The 25,244-nt window shown below is 32.6% G+C and overlaps 1 protein-coding gene across 9 annotated transcripts in view; it reads left to right on the top strand.

Annotated features, from left to right (window-relative positions):
* Window positions 1–25,244, top strand: part of nrxn2b (neurexin 2b) — a 369,603-nt gene that overhangs the window by 104,779 nt on the left and 239,580 nt on the right. For 7 of the 9 annotated variants that reach the window (XM_077741586.1, XM_077741588.1, XM_077741580.1 and 4 more), the window contains exons 4-5: window positions 1,110–1,139; window positions 18,491–18,508. In XM_077741586.1, the coding sequence (XP_077597712.1) occupies window positions 1,110–1,139; window positions 18,491–18,508 (48 nt within the window). The remainder of the gene's footprint in view (window positions 1–1,109; window positions 1,140–18,490; window positions 18,509–25,244) is intronic. The other 2 variants (XM_077741584.1, XM_077741583.1) reach the window with 1 other exon arrangement.

The raw sequence follows: 25,244 nt of genomic DNA, 5'->3' as shown, positions 1-25,244 counted from the left end.
TATTTCTCTTAGATATTAAACATTACTTAGATATTAAATTCTCTCTTAGATATTAAACTCTCTCTTTGATATTAAACTCTCTCTTAGATATTAAACTCTCTCTTAGATATTAAACTCTCTCTCATTAATATAATTTTGAGAGCTGGCGACCAAAAGACCGGCCACCAAACGTCCTGGCGACCAAACATCCGTCAACCAAACATCCGGCGACCAAACATCCTGACGACCAAACGTCCTGGCAACCAAACGTTCTGGCGACCAGACATCCTGGAGACCAAACATCTAAGCGACCAAACGTCCTGACGACCAAACGTCCTGGCGACCAAACATCCTGGTGACCAAACGTCTGGTCACGGTGTTCGGGTGGTTGTGAAAACTTTTAAGAGAAACAAAAATTGTTTTTGTGTGAATATATAGAATTGTACAATAGAACTTCAATAGTGTGTTGTCTAGGTTTTGTCAGATATCTCACAAAATATTTCAGAAGAAGACCAGGAACATTATCAATGTCATTTTTTTTGAATACCTACAACGTACGTTGGCTTTTATCTCATTTTTTAGGACTTCTAACTCAGTATTTTCCGCTTCTTCTATTGCAATAATCAATAATTTTCTCCAGCACTACCGACTTTGCCGGCGTGAGACGGTGCAGGACACAAACTTGATTTTCCTTTCCAACAATTTGACAAAAAAACGAAAGCAAAATCGAGCGAAAGCTTCTTCTGCCAAACAGTTTTTTCTATGTGTTCCATAAGTACTCCAAAGGGAAGAAAAAAAAAGCATTTGTTAGAGCAACCGCCTTCAGGCATTGCACCAACAAAACCAAAAAAAAATGCTTCTTTTTTTCCAAAAAAAACCCTTTCTTTCACACACTTCACTCAAAAAAAGTGTTTGCTTGTTTTCCGTTAGTATTCTTTCTCTCTCTTTCTCTTATTCTATCTGTTCTAATTTCTCTTTTGATTTGAACTCTGACATCCAAATCTACCCCAGGATGTCTGTCACAAACTGCAGTCCAACGTTGTGACAATGCTTTTGTTCTTCCCGTGCCTTTTATGACCTTCTTTTTCTTCCTCTTTCTGTTCTTTTTGTCTATTTGTTCCCTTTTCAAGGTCTGGCGCACCTGACGTTAAACGACCAAGGTATGGGTTCATTCCTTTTTTCTTTTGGGTTCTTTATTTTTTTCTCTTCTGAGGAGGAGGAGTCAACTCCTTTTGAACAGTTTTCTTTCTTACCCCTTTCTTACCTTTCCTATATTTCATTTTAATCACCCTTTGGTACGTCACCCCCAAAATACTATCCACATTTCGATTCACCCTACCTGACATACCTGTCAACCTCTGCCGATAACTGCCCTTACACGATATTTACCGTATTTTCACAACTATAAAGCGCACTTAAAAGTCTTAAATTTTCTCCAAAATAGACAGGGCGCCTTATAATCCAGTGCGCCTTATATATGGAAAAAAATTAAATGTCCCATTCATTGAGGGTGCGCCTTATAATGCGTTGCACCTTATAATGTGGTGCGCCTTATATATGGAAAATACGGTATTTAGCTTCTACAGTCAAGTTTGAAATAGAATAAGGCTGGAAAACAACAAAATCTGTACTGACACTGATAAATGTAAAAAAAAAACATGTTGAATAAACAATAGTACTTCAACCAATAGTGGCCTCCACGCAGAATAAAAACAAAAAATCCTAAAAAAATATATATATACTGTATTTTCACACTATAAGGCGCACTTAAGTCTTCTCCAAAATAGACAGGGCACCTTATAATCCAGTGCGCCTTATATATGGAAAGAATTAAAATGTGCCATTCATTGAGGGTGCACCTTATAATCCAGTGCGCCTTATATATGGGAAAAATGTCATTCATTGAGGGTGCGCCTTATAGTGCAGTGCGCCTTATAGTTATGAAAATACGGTACTCTATGTATATCCACGCATGCGCATGTCATCTTTTATCAATATTGCCGTATGCACCGCTAAAAAAATTCGTACGATCGAGGATAAATTTGCTGATATACCGTGACAATAGTAACGATCGATGACAGTAGCGTCGTTGGATACCAGCCTACGAGACTACCGTATTTTCACGACTATAAGGCGCACCGCATTATAAGGCACACCCTCAATGAATGACATTTTTCCATATATAAGGCACACTGTATTATAAGGTGGACTGGATTATAAGGCGCACTGTCTATTTTGGAGAAAATTTAAGACTTTTAAGTGCGCCTTATAGTCGTGAAAATAGGGTAATTGCTATGAAGCACTCACTACACAGTCACCTCTAGAGCCAGCCATTGTTGATGTTTTGGATTTTTTTTAATTTAAATTCTTGCAGTGGGGGAGGAGCTATATAAGGGAAGATTTTGTAAACTAAGATGGCATCTGCATATTTAACAGTATTGTTTCAGTTCAGGCTTTTGTGTTTTTTAAAATCCGACAGTAGTGGTTTTTTGTTTATGGTTTTCTGTTTTTTCTATATATAAGGCGCACTGGATTATAAGGCGCACTGTCTATTTTGGAGAAAATTTAAGACTTTTAAGTGCACCATATAGTCATGAAAATACGGAATCGGATTTTAGCCAAAACGGTCTAGTTGAGATCGGCTTTCATAAATATTGGCAATTTTTTAAAACATTTTTCCCCGTACAAAAGTCGGTATACAACGTACATGATTCGAAATGGTAAAAAAAAACGTATAAAATACATATAAAACCTACAAGTTGACAGGTATGCTACCACCCACACCTAATGGCCATAACATTATTTTTTGTCCATCTATTACCATATCTATACCATCCCCTTGTCTTGTCCTATTCACTAACCACCCTGGACCTTCACCCCCCTTTAACCCCGCCCCCTTTCCAACTTTAACCCTGATGACTTCACCCTGAAGGTAAAACTCTTAACGACAAATCCGGTTTCAATCGGAATATAGTTACCGAATTGAAAGTGTGTGTATGTTTGTGTAAATGTTTGTCGAATGCGCAGAGTTTCCATCACCACTCTGCCGACATTCCTATTGTTTGGCAATTTTTATGAATTTAAAAGGTAGACTGTCGAGTTTTTTTTAGCAATTTTGCGCCGCCAGATTGCTTTTTTGACATTTCGGGTAACTGTTTTCATGCTGGGTTTCCATTGTTAGCATTCAGCTAGCTAGTTGTTTGCTACAGTTGTAAAGAAAAACACCGTTTTTGCAATTGATGTCAATCCTACATTGTGTTGATTTTTTTTATTAATATTCCTGTGTATATAAACGTCATACTTCTCTCCCATTGGCTATAATTCTTCATAGTTCTTCTTCTCTCCTTCTTTTCTGACCTTTCTGTTGCTGCTAGCCTCCAAGTGAGAACTTGTCTTCTCAGTTCAGTTTTGCCGTCCTCATTTTATTGACCTTTCGAACCTTAACCGGACATTCGGTCAGAATTGGCCGGGGGAAAAAATGTGAAGTGTCAAAACCCAGTTAATAAAATCGAAAGGAGCGAACAAGAACAGGAGCCAGTGAGTGTTCTGACCTTTGTTGCTGTCGGAGGAATAAAACAGCTTCCTCTCTTCTATTATTGCCGCCAATGATGCATACGGGCAAAGATCATTTTGCTTTAACACCAACTCTTGAGATTCGAGCCTCATTCATATAGACGTTCCCTGAGAAGCCAAAGCACCGCGTCGGTTTGACGGCACGTTCAAGGACATTTTCAATATACTACAATATATCCGAGCCCTTGACCGCGGGAATGAAACAATATTAAGCCTTCCCATATTCTCCTGTTTTTCTCATTCCGACCATTCACGTTTTAAACTTTAGAAAAAATAGTTTGACATGCCAGAACACGGGTTTTAATACACAGACAGGAATTTATGACAAATCGCAAACACATCTGGGTTATACAGGTGGGAAGGATAGTCATATCATCATGAAAGGAGATGGACAACAATATGGTAATATGTAGTTATTGGTTAGCTTAGTATGTGTTTTTTTGGGGGTGTGGAAGGAAACTAGAGTACTTGGAGAAAATCCAAGCAAGCTAAGGGAGAACTTGGAACTACTGACAGCGAGGTACAACCTGGAATTGAACCCAAAACCTGACAAAACCCTAAAATACAAATGTGTAGCATTTGTCTCAATCAGACATATGTGTCAAAGTGGCGGCCCAGGGGCCAAATCTGGTCCGTCACGTTATTTAGTGTGGCCCGGGAAAGTAAATGATGAGTGCTGGCTTTCTGTTTTAGGATCGAATTAAAATGAAGAGTATAGATGTATGTTATATTTCCTGATTTTCCCTCTTTTAAATCAATAATTGTCATTGTTAATCAATTTTTTGGTGTTTTTAGTTCAAAAATCATTTTGTAAAATCTAAAATTATATTAAAAATAAGCTAATATAAACGTTGTTTTAGATCTATAAAAACAGAATATTCAGGGATTTTAAACCAGTTCTCTTAATCTATTTATATGAAAAAAATATATATATATTTAAAATGGTATTTCCTGATTTTCCCCCTTTTAAATCAATAATATAATTTCTAATCATTTTTTCTGTTTTAAGTTCAAAAGTAATTTTGTAGAATCTAAAAATATATTTTAAAAAAGCTAAAATAAACATTGTTTTAGATCTATAAAAAACTGCATATTCAGGGATTTTAATCCAGTTCTTTTAATCCATTTATAATAAAAAAATCGAAATATATTATCTAAAATGGTTCGGCCCACGTTAAATAAAGTTGACGTCAAATTTTTTCCTGATTTTCCCCCTTTTAAATCAATAAATATAATTTTAATCATTTTTTCCGGTGTTTTTAGTTCAAAAATATTTTTGTAAAATCTAAAATTATATTAGAAAATAAGATAAAATAAACAATGTTTTAGATCTATAAAAAAATGAATATTCAGGGATTTTAATCCAGTTCTTTTAATCCATTTATTTAAAAAATATATAAATATTACATCTAAAATGGTCTGGCCAATCAAGTTGACGTTAAAGCAGCCCGCGAACCAACCCAAGTCTGACACCCTTATACCCAAAAACATATCCACAACTAATTTTTAAACAGCAGGAAATTATGAAACCAAACACTTATACAAAAGACAAAAAAAATACAAATCGGTTATCCGGGGCAACCAGCTGATTATTCATCGAACATCGCCTGGGTAGACATTTATATTGATCACCTTGTTTCCAGGATTAATATGGTTTGCTCCTGAGTGGACCAAAAAAAACCGGGACGACGGAGGGGGATTTTAGATCAATAAACCCATTTAGAACATTTGACGTGTTAGCAAATTACCAGCTTTTTTGGGGCTTTTTTTTTTTTTGCCTGAAGAATTTTTCGAATGTGGTAGTAGTGGTCACCGTTAACGATCACGTGCGCTAACGTCAAACGTCGCGTGGCAAGGCCGAGAAAATCAATGTCAAGTCTCCTTAAAGCCTTGGCTGTCCTTCACCGCTAACGCAAGGACGAACCCCAGGCGTCAGTCACCGCTGATCTTTATCTCGCCGTCTGGAAGACCACTTCCAACACCTCACGCTGAGAAGGCAACAGATTATATTAAATTGCTCACGTTTCTCACTAAAGGAGGCGAATCGTGATCTAAATTAGGCCGTAACAATGTATTAAATCGCATTATGCAAAATGAAGTGATGGTGTATGTGATCTTGAAGCTCGTTAGATGGATTGAAGTCACCTGCTAAGGGAGTTTGACAAATAAACGTATACAGTGTTCCCTCGCTACTTCGCGCTTCAGCTATCGACACTAAAAAGTTAATATATATATATATATATATATATATATATATATATATATATATATATATATAAGTTAAAATTATAAATTACATCATCTTACAAGAGGTGGAAACAAAATATTCAATACATACAATAAATTAGAGGAAAAATAGGGACATTATTTTGCCTCATCTAAATTATGCAAAAACTGTCTAAACATTTAAATATGTAAACTAAAGTACAATCACTTTTAAAGTAATACCTTCTGTATTTTTTTTCAATGTAAATTCACTGTGTGGCATTCTGTATCCCTCTTAGTGGTTTTACTGAAACACACTATTTTAAAGGGCGGAGCAACATATGTAAAGATATTAAGTTAAAATTATAAATTACATCATCTTACAAGAGGTGGAAACAAAATATTCAATAAGAATTAGTAATTGCATTAAAAAAATGGTCAATAACATGGTGAGAGTTCAGGAATCACATTGATGATGTCATGACTGTTTACAGGCGTATCTTCACCACCCAAAAAAACAATGTTCACAACTCCCAATAACGATGTTTCTTACGTGCAAAAAAACTGCAAAAGATCCTCCATACGGACTACTATGATGTTTTTGCTTGGTGGTGCTTTTGTGCACATTTTATACGTTTCTTTAAGCATTTTTGAAGGGGCAAGCCTACTTTGCGGAAATGCACTTATTGCGGGGGGTCCCGGTCCCCATTAACCGCGATAAGCGAGGGAATACTGTATCTAGTTATCATTTGAGTTGTCACAATAACATATTTTTTGGATTCGATTCGATTTTTGATAGGATTCTGTAAGTGTCTGCTCCCCGTCTGTGTCGTAAAATTCATGAATGGTTCTTTTAATTGGTTCATTTTTAGCTGTTTATGGTTCTTTTTAAGAATTTGTAATTTGGAATCTTACTCAATCATAGGAGTTATAAAATATATGTTTAGTATTGCAGATTTTTAAAAAAATAGTTACAAAAATATTTATCGACGTACTTCTATGCGATTTAAATATGCGTACATTGAGATACAAGCTCGGTCCCGGAACGCATTAAACTCATATCTCAAGGTATTTCTGTACATTTTGGAGGACATTAATAAACTGGTAATTGTTTAGTCCCAGAATGCATTTAACTCATATCTCAAGGTATTTCTGTACATTTTGGAGGACATTAATAAACTGGTAATTGCTTAATCCCAGAATGCATTTAACTCATATCTCAAGGTATTTCTGTACATTTTGGAGGACATTATTAAGAAAGTCATTGCTTTAAAAAAAAAACAATTAAGCGAAATATACGACTTATGGTATTAAAAGATGGAAATTGCTTCCATTTCCTACAATCTTTACACACCCTTTTTCAATCATGGTCCATTTGGTTTCAATGCAAATGACGCCAGAGGCCAGGTGATGCAAACGGAGAATTAAATTAAGCCAACCCTGGGAGACGTTCACCCAGCAGGTCTAATGTAGATCTCCTTGAAGATACGGCCTAGAAAATGAAGGGAGTATCGAACCTGATCTCTATCTAACCCGGAATGTAATAGACTAGGTCCAGGTCACGATAGCCATCTTGCACAGAGCTCGCCGGAGCTGCTTTTACGGCTAGCATGGTCGAGACTGTTTTTTAAAAAAGCATGTAAATTTAGATGATACTGTATTTTACGGATTATAAAGCGCATTTTTTTATAGTTTGGCAGTTTCTTCCACTATTTTTTACCGTATTTTCTTGCATATAAGCGGTATTTGTAACTAAAAAAGTACCGAAATAGCAAAAAAAGATATATTTTATGATGTATTATATTTATAAGTTGACTAATAAGCATGTAAATTTAGATGATACTGTATTTTACGGATTATAACGCGCATTTTTTTATAGTTTGGCAGTTTCTTCCACTAATATTTATGATATTATATTTATAAGTTGACTAATAAGCATGTAAATTTAGATGATACTGTATTTTACGGATTATAAAGCGCATTTTTTTATAGTTTGGCACTTTTTGCCACTAATATTTACCTTATTTTCTTGCATATAAGCGGTATTTGTAACTAAAAAAGTACCGAAATAGCAAAAAAAGATATATTTTATGATGTATTATATTTATAAGTTGACTAATAAGCATGTAAATTTAGATGATACTGTATTTTACGGATTATAAAGCGCATTTTTTTAATAGTTTGGCAGTTTCTTCCACTAATATTTACCTTATTTTCTTGCATATAAGCGGTATTTGTAACTAAAAAAGTACCGAAATAGCAAAAAAAGATATATTTTATGATGTATTATATTTATAAGTTGACTAATAAGCATGTAAATTTAGATGATACTGTATTTTACGGATTATAAAGCACATTTTTTTATAATTTGGCAGTTTCTTCCACTAATATTTACCTTATTTTCTTGCATATAAGCGGTATTTGTAACTAAAAAAGTACCGAAATAGCAAAAAAAGATATATTTTATGATGTATTATATTTATAAGTTGACTAATAAGCATGTAAATTTAGATGATACTGTATTTTACGGATTATAAAGCGCATTTTTTTTATAGTTTGGCAGTTTCTTCCACTAATATTTACCTTATTTTCTTGCATATAAGCGGTATTTGTAACTAAAAAAGTACCGAAATAGCAAAAAAAGATATATTTTATGATGTATTATATTTATAAGTTGACTAATAAGCATGTAAATTTAGATGATACTGTATTTTACGGATTATAAAGCGCATTTTTTTATAGTTTGGCAGTTTCTTCCACTAATATTTATGATATTATATTTATAAGTTGACTAATAAGCATGTAAATTTAGATGATACTGTATTTTACGGATTATAAAGCGCATTTTTTTTATAGTTTGGCAGTTTCTTCCACTAATATTTATGATATTATATTTATAAGTTGACTAATAAGCATGTAAATTTAGATGATACTGTATTTTACGGATTATAAAGCGCATTTTTTTATAGTTTGGCAGTTTCTTCCACTAATATTTATGATATTATATTTATAAGTTGACTAATAAGCATGTAAATTTAGATGATACTGTATTTTACGGATTATAAAGCGCATTTTTTTATAGTTTGGCAGTTTCTTCCACTAATATTTACCTTATTTTCTTGCATATAAGCGGTATTTGTAACTAAAAAAGTACCGAAATAGCAAAAAAAATATATTTTATGATGTATTATATTTATAAGTTGACTAATAAGCATGTAAATTTAGATGATACTGTATTTTACGGATTATAAAGCGCATTTTTTTTATAGTTTGGCAGTTTCTTCCACTAATATTTACCTTATTTTCTTGCATATAAGCGGTATTTGTAACTAAAAAAGTACCGAAATAGCAAAAAAAGATATATTTTATGATGTATTATATTTATAAGTTGACTAATAAGCATGTAAATTTAGATGATACTGTATTTTATGGATTATAAAGCACATTTTTTTATAGTTTGGCACTTTCTGCCACGAATATTTACCTTATTTTCTTGCATATAAGCGGTATTTGTAACTAAAAAAGTACCGAAATAGCAAAAAAAGATATATTTTATGATGTATTTTATTTATAAGTTGACTAATGAGCATGTAAATTTAGATGATACTGTATTTTACGGATTATAAAGCGCATTTTTTTATAGTTTGGCAGTTTCTTCCACTAATATTTATGATATTATATTTATAAGTTGACTAATAAGCATGTAAATTTAGATGATACTGTATTTTACGGATTATAAAGCGCATTTTTTTATAGTTTGGCACTTTTTGCCACTAATATTTACCTTATTTTCTTGCATATAAGCGGTATTTGTAACTAAAAAAGTACCGAAATAGCAAAAAAAGATATATTTTATGATGTATTATATTTATAAGTTGACTAATAAGCATGTAAATTTAGATGATACTGTATTTTACGGATTATAAAGCGCATTTTTTTATAATTTGGCAGTTTCTTCCACTAATATTTACCTTATTTTCTTGCATATAAGCGGTATTTGTAACTAAAAAAGTACCGAAATAGCAAAAAAAGATATATTTTATGATGTATTATATTTATAAGTTGACTAATAAGCATGTAAATTTAGATGATACTGTATTTTACGGATTATAAAGCGCATTTTTGTAAATTTAGATGATACTGTATTTTACGGATTATAAAGATATAAGATTTAGCGGTTAGATTTAGCGGTTAGATTTAGCGGTTAGATTTAGCGGTTAGATTTAGCTTTTAGATTTAGCTTTTAGATTTAGCTTTTAGATTTAGCTTTTAGATTTAGCTTTTAGATTTAGCTTTTAGATTTAGCTTTTAGATTTAGCTTTTAGATTTAGCTTTTAGATTTAGCTTTTAGATTTAGCTTTTAGATTTAGCTTTTAGATTTAGCTTTTAGATTTAGCTTTTAGATTTAGCTTTTAGATTTAGCTTTTAGATTTAGCTTTTAGATTTAACGGTTAGATTTAGCGGTTAGATTTAGTAGTTAGATTTAGCGGTTAGATTTAGCATTTAGAGTTAGCATTTAGATTTAGCATTTAGAAATAGCTGTTAAATTTCGCATTTAGACCCTATGTGGCGCTAAATACGACTACATTAATCCACCTTTTTAACCGAGCGCATCTTTACTAACTACACCCCTTACAGGAACTCATTTAATATTTAATAAATAAGAACAGGCCTCCAAAAAAAGGGAATACATTCAAGTAAAAGAAGTTTCGACATTTCCGCCACGTTTAGCGAGCAATTTAAAGAGTTCATTATTGTGGCCGGCGCTATGCGGGAAGTCCATTTAAATGCAATAATTACAGTCACCGGGCTGATGTTGATTGACAGCACCAGGCGGAGGTTCGCCTGGGGGACCTTGAGCGGCGAGGTGTGTGAAGGTCGTTCCCGTACCGTCGGGCTGCCACTCCCCGGTTCGTTGGGAAGCGTGCGGCGTATCCGAGGCTAGTCACGCGCCGTTATTGGCAGCTTCACTTGGAGAAAGTGACAGCGGGCGTCAGGCGCGTGGCGGACACCCACGGACATCCACGTCACTTGCGTGGCAGAACGGTTCTTCACAATAAATGCTTCGTTGACATGTTTTTAGTCGCCGTCGTTGACAACAGGTGCAATAGAATCAAGAAAAGTACACATGATGTACATGGGAATACCAGGAATGTTTCATTTTTAGAAGTAGCATTAGCATTATGCTAATATCGAATGGTAGAAAAATATTTAGATTTGTTCTAATTTAGCATCTATTAACATAGGCACAAATAACTAGTGGTTTAATAGTACTAAAATGTGTTTAATAGTACTAAAATTAGACTTTTTGCATGGAAACGCGTTTGTAACATAACAAACAAATTGAAATTAACTTGATTACAACACCGACACCTTTAAATTTAATCTAACCTTGCATTATTTTTTCCAATTCGTCATTTACTAACAAAGTAACAAATAACTAGTGGTTTAATAGGACTAAAATGTGTTTAATAGTACTAAAATTAGACTTTTTTGCATGGCAACGTGCTCGTAACATAAACAAATTGAAATTAACTTGATTATGATGCAGACACACTCATTAATAAATTTAATCTAACCTTGTATTATTTGTTCTAATTCGCCATCTGCTAACATTAGACGGAGAGATACTTACATAAATATATAAATATATATAAATAAATACTTACATAAATATATAAATATATATAAATAAATACTTACATAAATATATAAATACATATATAAATAAACATATAAATAAATATATAAATAAACATATAAATAAATATATAAATAAACATATAAATAAATATATAAATAAACATAGAAATAAATATATAAATACATATATAAATAAACATAATATCATAATAAATAATAAATAAGTACATCAAAAATACATTTTAGACATAAATAAATAGGTAAGAAATAAGTTAATAAATAAATAAATGAATAGGTAAATATATAAAAAAATAAATAAGCACATTAATTAATTAATATACACAAGATAAATAAATAAATACATGAGTTAATAATAATAACATTAATAAATACAGAAATTATAAAATAAAATACATTTTAAAAAAGGTAAAACAAACATAGTTTTTCCTCTCGTATTATTATTCTGCACTGACTAACTATAAAAAAGGCAATGCTCCGCCTAGTGCTCGTAGAAATTATTACACAAGATACTTGTGACCAGTGAGACAGTTCCCATAATGTTCTTATATAATGTTTTTCGTATATCAAAATTTGTCTGGTATCCCAAGATAAATATTTTCCCAAAATTTTACTCTTATCTCAAATTGCTCGTATGTCAGACCACTCTTATATCGAGGTAACACTGTAAAGTCAAACATTCCTGAATGTTAAAAAAATGCCATAAATGCACATACACACACACACATAATTTCAACGGAACTTAATCAAATTTGGCCAATGGGGAATTCGTCTCGAGGGCATTGCAGTTTGGAGTGTGGAAATTGGATCCAGGTCGTGTTTTTACACGTTGTAATTAAGGCCACAGGGGTGGGTGAGAAGGGGTGCTAGACTGAGGTGGGTGACATATAGTAAGGAGATGGAGGTATGCACCCCGATAAGGCAGCGAGGTGAGGAAAAGCTGTTTGGATGACTAATGACTCGCCGAAATAAATAAATAGCAAAAGTAGCGACTGATTTTGCTTTACAGGGAAAACCCGCTTGGGGAGATATCTCAACATTTTTTTCCTTCTTTTCATTTCCTACTTGATTAATTGGAAGATATAGAAAGAAAAAAAAAGGAAAAAATACTAAACAACTTTTATGGGAGGAGCGTGTACCTCAAGGTAGAATTTAACCTTTATTTAATAGAGTACCGAAATAGTAAAATATAAATAAATTTTTGTTTTTACTTTATGATGTATTATATTTATAAGTTGACTTATAAGCATATACACTTAGTTGATACCGTGTTTTACGGATTCTAAAGAGCATTTTTTTTACATATTTTGGCAGTTTCTGCCACTAATATTTACCGTATTTTTTTGCATATAAGCAGTATTTGTAACTAAAAAAGTACCAAAATAGCAAAAAAAGATATATTTTATGATGTATTATATTTATAAGTTGACTAATAAGCATGTAAATTTAGATGATACTGTATTTTACGGATTATAAAGTGCATTTTTTTCATAGTTTGGCAGGGCCTGCCACTAATTTTTACTGTATTTTTTGCATTCAAGCGGTATTTGTAACTAAAAAAGTACAGAAATAGTAAAAATATTTAAAAAAATGTTTTTACTTTATGATGTATTACATTTATAAGTTGACTAATAAGCATGTAAATTTAGATGATACTGTATTTTACGGATTATAAAGCGCATTTTTTTCATTGTTTGGCAGTTTCTGCCACTAATATTTACCTTATTTTCTTGCATATAAGCGGTATTTGTAACTAAAAAAAGCACCGAAATAACAAAAATTAAAAATAAAGTTTTTACAATATGACGTATTATATTTATAAGTTGACTAAAAAGCATATACATTTACTTGATACCGTATTTTCCGGACTATAAAGCACTCTTTTCATATTGCCAGTTATATTTAAATGATATTCATGTTTTTGTTACGATATTTTTTATGTTATAGAAAAACAGACGCCAATTTAGCCAGTTTTTTTAAGTTTACGTTTTTCTCAGTTTCCGATCAAATGCAAAAATAGCCTTCCCCCCAAAAATACTACTTTCAGTGTGGAAAATACGGTACGTGAGGAATTAGAAATTGGATTCCGGCCCCTCAGCTTGTTTTGTGCTTGCCGGAGCATGCGAGTAGAGGCAATGAGGCAAGTGGAATAACATTAAAGCCCCTTCGTCAAGATGTTGAAATCCAAAGAGCAGGTAGATCCTCGTTTATCAGAATTTTTCACCGTATCGGATATTATCTACGTGAGGGCAATAACCAGCAGACCTAGTTAGAATCCCATTTGACCTAGCCAATTAATTGGTAGCTAATTTGAGGAAGAGAAATCTGGAATGAGTCATTTATTCCAGTTTCTGAGTAGGAAGCACATATTGTTAAGATGTGCGGTGAAAGGTTTAAAATAGGGCGATACGGATCATATTTTTATAATATTGTATTGTTTTTGTGTCTTCTATAGAGTTTATTTTCCTGTTAGTCAGAAAGGCGGAGCTTGATCGCTAATACGAGAGGAGTATATACTACTACTTGTAAGCAAATGGTTGTATGTTAGCCTATCGAAAGGACATTTGTGTACATTATTTTTGGACTATTTTGAAGGGAATACAAAAGTAAACAACACTCGATAGGTTGTATCTGAGAGTCAGGGTGGAGGCGGGGCCAATAGAGCTAACCCGGGTGAAGTAAGGTATCAAAATGTCAAACTAATTTAGAATTAAGTTTAGTGTAAGGTTAGATTAAACTTATTTTTGAGTGTCTGCATTGTAAGCAAGTTCATTTAAATTTGTTTATGTTATGTTACGAGCATGTTGCCATGCAAAAGTCTAATTTTAATACTATTAAACCCATTTTAGCACTATTAAACCTCTAGTTATTTTTTAGTTTGTTAATAAATGGCGAATTAGAACAAATAAAAATTATTTTCCAATCCAATATCCTGTTTTGGGTGTTTTTTCAGAGGGTTGGAACAAATTAATTTGTTTTAAGTTCATTTCTTTGAGTTAAGAGTAAATCGATATACACATTTAGCTCATATCTCAAGGTACCACTGTATTACCTCATTTATAATTGCGAATAGCTTTCCATACTAGCCTTAATAAGTCCTTGTTTTAATGAGGTTTATTCAATATTATTTCGACTTTTAAATTCCTTTCTGATTCCCGAAAGTATGCACTGCCCCCTATAGGCCAGTGAAATACTTCTGTTGTGTTATGTTTGTATATTTGTTCCAACACTGTAAAAATTATCATCGATAATTTTGGGCGGAATAGTCGATTAGCGAATTAGCGAAGTATTACTGTACTTTAATTTGATTATTATTATTCGATTCAGTTCTAGACAAGTATGCTAACTGAACACTTAACGTCACAGGAGCAGCAGGAAGGGAATTAACGATTTAACAAGCTGCAGCCTCAGCATCCCGACTAGCGGATTAGCGTTAGCATGGCGTCCGGAAGGAACGGAGCTAAAAACAGGTTTAAATCCCACTGCTAATTTGGCTAATCTGTAATTATTATTATTTTTGCTTCACTCCAGTCTTTTTAGTCCGATGAATCAGCCTTATCTGGCAACCCATTTCGTCATTTTTGACTCATTTCTAGCTTTTTTTTAGTACCTGTTCTGTCTCGGATTGTATTGTTTTGATAGCCCATCTCGATAGCGACTCGCGCTCTTGAGCAAACGGCCTCGCCGGGACGACTTATTCTTTTTCCACCAAGGCCGGCCACTTGGCTACATGTCTGTTGCCTGGCAACCACCGCCTCCGGGCTCCTTTCGCTACAATGCCGGAGTCATAACTAACTACACAAAAAAAATCAATAATTGTGGTCGCATTGACAGCCTAGTTATGCAAAGTTATGATGGCCTTGATCACATTTGATGAATTAAAAAAGCTGCCTAGATACGATCTAGTTTGTATTTATTTTCACGACTACCGGATTTTCACGACTACCGTATTTTCACGACTATAAGGCGCACTTAAAAGTCTTAAATTTTCTCCAAAATAGACAGTGCGCCTTATAATACAGTGCGCCTTATATATGGAAAAATGCGCCATTCATTGAGGGTGCGCCTTATAATGCAATGCGCCTTATAATGTGGTGCGCCTTATACATGGAAAATACGGTAATTAGCTTCTACAGTCAAGTTTGAAATAGAATAAGGCTGGAAAACAACAAAATCAGTACTGACACTGATAAATGCAAAAAATATATTGAATAAACAATAGTACTTCAACCAATAGTGGCCTCCACGCAGAATAAAAACAAAAAATCCTAAAAAAAATACTGTATTTTCACGACTATAAGGCGCACTTAAGTCTTATATTTTTCTCCAAAATAGACAGGGCGCCTTATAATCTAATGCGCCTTACATATGGAGAAAAATGTCATTCATTGAGGGTGCGCCTTATAATCCAGTGCGCCTTATATATGAGAAAAATGTCATTCAATGAGGGTGCACCTTATAATGCAGTGCGCCTTATAGTCATGAAAATACGGTAATAAAACTAATAACTGTGTCTGTATTCTCACCCCTATTGTGACTACAAGATGAATAAAGTTATTTAATCTAATCTAATCTAATCTGAAACACAGAAAAAATGCAGTTATTTGTTATATCGGATATATTTGTTCCCTCTCAAATAATAACACCACTATTATAATGGTTTAAATATGAAGAAACTCCATAATAATTCACTTTGATTGACAGTCACTATTTAAGTTGCAATGTAATAATGCATCGAAATTGTTGATTTATTTACACATTGTTTTCGCTAAGTACGAGCTGTCATAATTTAATCATGATGAATGCTGTTAAATGATGCTTCTTTTAGAGACATTTTTAATTGGGTTATTGAGCGAAGAAAAAAAGTTATAAATACATACTAAATTGACGAGGTTACGCTATTTAGATTAGATTAGAATAGATAACTTTCGTTACGTATTCGGGATATTTCATTGACACAGTAGCTAGAGGGTGAGAATACAGACACAGAAAAATATATTATTGACATAAATAAATAGATAAATAAGTTAATAAATAAATAAATAAATAAATAAATAAATAAATGAATGAATATATAAAATACATGTATAAATATATAAATAAATGAACAATAAATAAGTCAATATATAAAAATACATTTTAGACGTAAATAAATAGGTAATAAATAAGTTAATAAATAAATAAATACATGAATGATAAATAAGTAAATATAATAAATACATAAAAAATAAATACAATTAATAATAAAATTAATAATTGCATAAATAAGAAATTAAAAATAAAAATAATAAATAAATGCACATGTTGTCGAAATATATAAATACATATACATACTTATATATACAAATACAATTGCATACAAATATATAATTATATGTTTGCATATATATATATATATATATATATATATATATATATATATATATATATATATATATATATATATATATATATATATATATATATATATATATATATATATATATATATATATATATATATATATATATATATATATATATATATATATATATATATATATATATATATATATATATATATATATATATATATATATATATATATATATATATATATATATATATATATATATATATATATATATATATATATATATATATATGTCAGGAGTGGCTTGATTGGCCCTCCTGGCATGATGTCAAGATTATTATCAGCTGTGGCTAATTACATGATTAGGTTATTTTATGCTATTTAAGCATTATAGTTTTTGGTTGAACGCTGTCGGATCGTCTGGTTTCATTCCCTGTGTTTCCACGTAGTCATGCCGTTCACATTGACGCCACGCTGCCTGTTTCTTTTCTGTTGTAGTAAGTGATCAAGCTAAGTTGTTTATGATATGTTTCCCCGTTTATTAAACCAAGCAACAAAAGCAACATATCTGCCTCCCCTTTTCCATTTTGCATCGGCGACTCCGCACCTGGGTTCACTTTCCCCCCCGATCGCGTCGCACTACGCGACCTGATCGTAACAATATATATATATATATATATATATATATATATATATATATATATATATATATATATATATATATATATATATATATATATATATATATATATATATATATATATATATATATATATATATATATATATATATATATATATATATATATATATATATATATATATATATATATATATATATATATATATATATATATATATATATATATATATATATATATATATATATATATATATATATATATATATATATATATATATATATATATATATATATATATATATATATATATATATATATATATATATATATATATATATATATATATATATATATTCTTTTTATATTTTATTTTTTAAATAGGGTCACCCCTGTTTTAAAAAATGTAGATATTTTAGATATTTTTCTATATAGGGGTGATATACATATATATATATTTTTAAATAGCGGTGACCCTACTAAATTTGACTATTTTTTCTCTATTTTTTTACAAAAAATAAGCAGCATTTTTTTAAAAATTGCGGTTAATGTGGACCAGACATGGCCGCAAAAAACTGCAAAGTAGGGTCACTTCTATTTAAATATATATATATATATATATATATATATATATATATATATATATATATATATATATATATATATATATATATATATATATATATATATATATATATATATATATATATATATATATATATATGTATACAAAAAAAAAACATTTATTTAAGTATTACCGGAGTATGAAATGCATTTATTAAATTTATTAGAAGCCAAAAACATGGTACACTTAAATACTACCAAAGACAAAAAAACACCAGTAACAATAACGTTAATTTTATTATTTTGACAGCTATTATTTTCTCAGAGTGTAAAAAAACATTGCATGGTGAGTCAAACTCCCAAAAACTTGTGATTTATAGTCCAGAAAATACGATCATTTGCAAAAATATAGCAAATTTAACCTTGCTTTCTCTCTCACATTGACATTTGTCCACATTTTGCATCTTTATTCGCTATTGTCTATTGTGACATAACATATCTTTCTCTTCTCTTTCAGGTGAATCATCTCAAAGCGGTAAGAAAACTTCACTTATTTTACATTTTACCTGTTTTCTTTTTATTTTCCTATTCGAGTTATTTGAACAATTCTTTGCTGATTACTTGAATTTGGAGGGCATTTACCGTATTTTCACGACTATAAGGCGCACCACATTATAAGGCGCACCCCCAATGAATGGCATTTTTTCCATATATAAGGTGCACTGGATTATAAGGCGCACTGTCTATTTTGGAGAAAATGTAAGACTTTTAAGTGCACCTTATAGTCGTAAAAATACGGTAAATGCTAACTTCCAGGTATGAAGCACTCACTACTTTACAGTCACCTCTAGAGCCAGCCATTGTTGATGTTTTGGATTTTTTTGTATAAAATCTTGCATTGGGGGAGGAGCTATATGATAGAAGATGTTGTAAACTAAGATGGCATCTGCATATTTAACAGTATTGTTTCAGTTCAGGCATTTGTGTTTTTGTATTATCCGACAGTGGTTGTTTTTGTTTTTTTATTTTTTCCATATATAAGGCGCACTGTATTATAAGGCGCACTGTCTATTTTGGAGAAAATTTAAGACTAAGTGCACCTTATAGTGAAAATACAGTAATTGCTATTGACTTCCAGGTATGAATCACTCACTCACGACACAGTTACCTCTAGAGCCAGCCATTGTTGAAGTTTTGGATTTTTTTTGTATAAAATCTTGCAGTGGGGGAGGAGCTATATGATGGAAGATTTTGTAAACTAAAATGGCATCTGCATATTTAACAGTATTATTTCAGTTCAGGCGTTTGTGTTTTTTTTAATATGTGGTTGTTTTTCGTTTTTGTTTTTCTATTTTTTTCCATATATAAGGCACACTGGATTATAAGGCGCACTGTCTATTTTGGAGAAAATGTAAGACTTTTAAGTGCGCCTTATAGTCCCGAAAATATGGTAACACATTTTCTATACACTGTGAGCAATGTAGACCCCCCAAGACTCCCCCCCCTCCCCATGTCCTTAAGCCTCAAGCTGCATTGCTTTTCAATGTAAATGTAAATTTTTGTAGCGCATACTCCCTGAGCACAGGCGCCGTTATGTGTTTCATTAATTTTGTTTACACGGCTTTTATCCTGCCGCGCTGTTGTGTATTTTTCTTGCTTTTTTTTCCGAACTGGAGCCCAAACGTCTTTTTCGCATTTAATCGTACGTAAGGTGACGCGTCATGGCGGACTAACTTTCCATTAGCATTGAGTCATTGGCGGGGCTATTTTTTTTTGCCCGGGAAGGAGTAATGAAACGTATCACTTGCGCCCTCAAAAGCAAGAAGAAGAACTGGGTTTCAAACTCTTGCTTGAGGCAGTTTTGCCCGTTTTGGCTTTTGCTGATGTCAGTGTTCATTTATTTTCACGGTTTCTGCTTCTTTTTCGATGAATTTGGAATAGTGAGATTTTTTTGCAGTTGGCTGCTTACAATAGGCTAACATGTATGTTTCGTATTTTCTCATAAATCTGATATTTGCTGTGGTTTATTAATATATTTTCTCGAATATAAGCCGTATTTGTAACCCAAGTAAATGACGGAATTAAGGGTAAGGCTTATATGCGCATAAATTAGACTTGACATGCACGAAACTGCAAGGTGACAAATACGAAACGCAAGATAATAATTTATTTCAAAATAGAGAAAAGATAAACATATAAAACGCTAAACTAAATTTTCTCGAATATAAGCCGTATTTGTAACCCAAGTAAATGATGACTGAATCAAGGGTAAGGCTTATATGCGCATAAATTAGACTTGACATGTACGAAACTGCTGAAGGCTTTTAATCCAGTTCATTTAATTCTTTTATTAAAAAAAATCTAAATATTATATCTAAGATAGTCTAGTTTTCATAAATCTATTACAATGTATATTTTAGCTTTTTTAAAATATATTTTATAGATTTTAAAAAATTATTTTTGGACTAAAAAATACAGAAAAATGGATTAATAAATTATTTTTTTATTTAAAAGGGGGAAAATCATGAAATTTAATATATATCTATACCGAGGGTGTATGACTCGGGTTCCTAGAGCAAGGGTGTTCAGACTTGGTTCGCGGGCCGCTTTAACGTCAACTTAATTTCACGTGGGCCAGACCATTTTAGATACAATATTTAGATTTTTTTTAATAAATAAAGGAATTAAAAGAACTGGATTACAAGCCCTAAATATGCAGTCTTTTATGGATCTAAAACAATGTTTATTTTAGCTTTTTTTAAATATATTTGTAGATTTTACAAAGGGATTTTTGAACAAAAAACAAAGAAAAAAATGATTAAAAAATGACAATTGTTGATTTAAAAGTGGGAAAATCCTATAATTTAATATACATCTATACTCTTCATTTTAATTTCATCCTAAAACAGAACTGGATTAAAATACCTGAATATTCAGTTTTTTTTAAAGATCTAAAACAAAGTTTATTTTCTCGTTTTTTATATATATATATTTAGATTTTACAAAATTATTTTTTAACAAAAAACACAGAAAAAAATTGATTAAAAAATGACAATTATTGATTTAAAAGGGGAAAAATCTACTACTGCAACTACTATGACAGCTACTATAGCTACTACTACTGCAACTACCACTACTGCAACTATTATTACAGCTACTGTATATAGCTATTAATTAAAATTATTGATTTAAAAGGAGGGAAATCAGGAAATGTAATCTACATCTATACTCTTCATTTTAATTTGATCCTAAAACAGAAAGTCGGCACTCATGATTCACATTCCCGGGCCACACAAAATGATACGGCGGTCCAGTTTCAGCCCCCGGGCCGCAACTTTCCCACATGTAATAGATTATAATTAGCGTTTGAAAAGATCTACATCTACCCTTCTTTCCCATCTCATCAAACGCCACGGAGAGCGATGTAAACATCTCCAATGCCCCAAACCGTCTTCTCCGCGGACGATTAGCGTCTTTAGCTTTTATTTCTTCTCCCTCTCCGCCATTCCTTGAGCGACAACCGAGTAGGATTGGCCCCCGCCGGCCCCCAAGAGAGAGCTCACCGAGACGTAGATCCACAATTTGGGAGATAAAAACCCGGGCGGTTGTCGGCAAGGGTAGCACTTAGCAGAACACATTGTTTTCCTCTACGCCGTCCCTCCAGATCGACTCTAGTCGCAGGCGCTTTGCTACTTTTGTGTTTGAAACCTCCAAAAACAAAAGTGGCGACGCTTGGAGCTGTTTGTTCAACAAAAAAAAAGGCTCAACATCTGGTATTATGCCTTCATCCACAGTTGGGAATTCATTATTCCGCTTTGTAAGCGGCTTTTATTCCAAGCGAGGAATTGGCCCTACTGCCAATTCTGACGTTCGACATTTATGACCTGTTTTCATCGTTTTCATCATTGTAAGGTTTGCTGTTTAGATGTGTTGTAAACATGGTAGAATAAGAGATAAGATACTATAGTGTAGTGAGGAGAAGGGTTTGTTCTAAATTTGGTCACTTAGGTGTTGTTTTTTTCAAATTCAATTGGCTTTCCTTACAAAACGTTATGCTGGATTAAAAGAATTATTCCATATATGGAGATGATAATATTTGAAGTAAAGCTATCTTTATATACAATTTTACCTCTACTTACACAATTAATTGGTTCCAAGCATTTTTTCGTGAGTTGAACATTTCGTAAGTAGATGTGTACTTTATATGTAAATTTTCTGATTTGTTCCACGGTTGTCACACAATTGCAAACTAAATTATTCGTGTCAAAGTGGCGGCCCGGGGGCTGTATCTGGCCCACCACATGTTTTTGTGTGGACCGAGAAAGTAAATTATGAGTGCAAACTTTCTGTTTTAGGATCAAATTAAAATGAAAAGTATGATGTATATTAAATTTCCTGATTTTCCCCTTTAAAATCAATAATTGTAATGTTTTAATCAATTTTCTCTGTTTTTAGTTCCAAAAATATTTTGAAAAATCTAAAAATATATTTTAAAAAAGCTAAAATAAACATTGTTTTAGATCTATAAAAAAACTGAATATCTAGGGCTTTTAATCCAGTACATTTAATCCATCTATTAAAAAAAATATTTATATCTAAAATGGTCTGGCCCACATGAAATCGAGTTGACATTAGAGTCTGACACCCTTGAAGTAAACCCTTTAAAATTAGTCAAAGTGTCCCAATTTTGTAAGCAAAATTTGAGAAAACAAGCAAAGACGAGAGAAATTACAAGAAAACAATTTATAAATGTCTTTAAATAAATAAAGAATATAAAAATCTGCCCTGCGCCGCTAAAATATTTCCCTTTGCGGCCATTATAGATGCATACCCATGTTTGTCTTCCAGATGCTGGCAAAAGCCCGTTAAATCAGGCCCGAAAGCCGTCCACTTTGTAGTACATTTTAGAATTTTTCGTGTGCCCTATGTGTGTGTGTGTGTGTGTGAAAACATGTGCTACGTTGCATTTGTAGTTTTAATCGCTTAAAAAGGGGAATTCAAAATTAAATAATGGATTTTTAGGGGAGATTTCGTAACTTGGATATTTTTTGTATCTTGAATCAATCATTTGCAATCATCCAGACTAATAAAAACACTCAAGACACGCAGGTATTTATTTTCTGAGCCGCCATCAAATTGCTGTTGACGGCCGAATGTGTTTTTCTCCCCATAATGGAGGGTGCTAATGAGCTACCTGATATAATTACTGCTCGAGCAGTCAACAATTCTCGGCCCCTCCTACAGAGAAGAAGATGTTAAAGAGCTGCTCATTTGCTCCATTTAGAGCATTATTTACGCCATGTGCTGCTTCATTGTCTGACACAAATAGACTCAACAAGGGGTCTCAACAAGGGAATTTGCACGGCTGGCATGGGGAAGCCATAATAATAGAAATGGTCATTTTACAAAAGGCTCCACTCAAATTAAAAAGACAATAATATCGATGAGCTGCTAGGGTTATTTAACTATACTAATAGTAGTAATGGTGGTAGTAGTAGTGGTCGTAGTAATGGTGGTAGTAGGAGTGGTAGTAGTAATGGTGGTAGTACTAATGGTGGTAGTACTAATGGTGGTAGTAGTTATGTTGGTAGTAGTATTGGTAGTAGTTATGTTGGTAGTAGTATTGGTAGTAGTAATGGTGGTAGTGGTAGTAGTAATGGTGGTAGTAGTAGTGGTAGTAGTAATGGTGGTAGTAGTAATGGTGGTAGTAGTAATGGTGGTAGTAGTAATGGTGGTAGTACTAATGGTGGTAGTACTAATGGTGGTAGTACTAATGGTGGTAGTAGTTATGTTGGTAGTAGTATTGGTAGTAGTAATGGTGGTAGTGGTAGTAGTAATGATGGTAGTAGTAGTGGTGGTAGTAGTAATGGTGGAAGTAGTATTGTTGGTAGTAGTAATGGTGGTAGTAGTAATGGTAGTAGTATTGGTAGTAGTAATGGTGGTAGTGGTAGTAATGATGGTAATAGTAGTGGTGGTAGTAGTAATGGTGGAAGTAGTATTGGTGGTAGTAGTAATGGTGGAAGTAGTAATGGTGGTAGTAGTAATGGTGGTAGTAGTGGTTGTAGTAATGCTGGTAGTATTATTGGTAATAGTAATGGTGGTAGTAGTGGTATTAGTGATATTATTGTGACAGTGGTAGTATTAATGGTGGTAGTAGTAGTGGCAGTAGTGGTATTAGTGATAGTATTGTGATAGTGGTAGTAGTAATGGTGGTAGTAGTAGTGGTAGTAGTAATGGTGGTAGTAGTAGTGGTAGTAGTAATGGTGGTAGTAGTAGTGGTAGTAGTAATGGTGGTAGTAGTAGTGGTAGTAGTAATGGTGGTAGTAGTAGTGGTAGTAGTAATGGTGGTAGTAGTAGTGGCAGTAGTGGTATTAGTGATAGTATTGTGGTAGTGGTAGTAGTAATGGTGGTAGTAGTAGTGGTAGTAGTAATGGTGGTAGTAGTAGTAGTAGTAGTAATGGTGGTAGTAGTAGTGGTAGTAGTAATGGTGGTAGTAGTAGTGGTAGTAGTAATGGTGGTAGTAGTAGTGGCAGTAGTGGTATTAGTGATAGTATTGTGGTAGTGGTTGTAGTGGTAGGAGTGGTATTAGTGATAGTGGTAGTGGTGGTAGTGATAGTAGTAGTGGTAGTGAGAGTAGTAGTGGCAGTGGTAGTGATAGTAGTAGTGGTAGTAATAGTGGTAGGGGTAGTGATGGTGATAATAGTTGTGGTATTGATTGTGGTGATAGTAGGGGATTCCCTGGTAGATGGAGCTATGGTTGGAGTAGTAGTAGTAGTAGTCATAGTAGTAGTGATAGTAATAGTAGGCCTCATAGTAATGGTAGTATTAGAAGGGGTTTGTGTCATACATGCACTAGTTGAGTAGTAGTAATTATAGTAGTTGTAGTCGTAGTAGTAGAAGCAATAAAATTAATTTTCTAACAAATGAGCTCCTCTGGCGTTTATTTTGTTACTTCCAGTCACATTTGAAAAAGGGAGTAGTCACATTTATGGAAAAAAAACAGTTTCTGACCTTCCTGTATTTTATATTTGTATTCACCATTTGCGATAACGACAAAAAAACTAAATAAAAACAAATCTCACCGGAACATTTGGCCTACTGTTTGAACCAAGCATTTTTGAAAAATAAAAACGATTCAGAGAGACCCCCGAGTGTCCCCACGCCTGCCAAAATTGAGCTTTGATACACCGCATCAAAAAATTGCCGGTATTTGTTGCGCCAAATCAATGGCTTCACATCTACTGCCTAGCGTCCAATCACGATCATCGGCT

This window comes from Stigmatopora nigra, chromosome 20, assembly GCF_051989575.1.
Source record: "Stigmatopora nigra isolate UIUO_SnigA chromosome 20, RoL_Snig_1.1, whole genome shotgun sequence".
NCBI lineage: Eukaryota > Metazoa > Chordata > Actinopteri > Syngnathiformes > Syngnathidae > Stigmatopora > Stigmatopora nigra.
The sequence above is the reverse complement of the archived record's forward strand: the minus strand, read 5'-3'. Positions and strand labels throughout refer to the sequence as shown.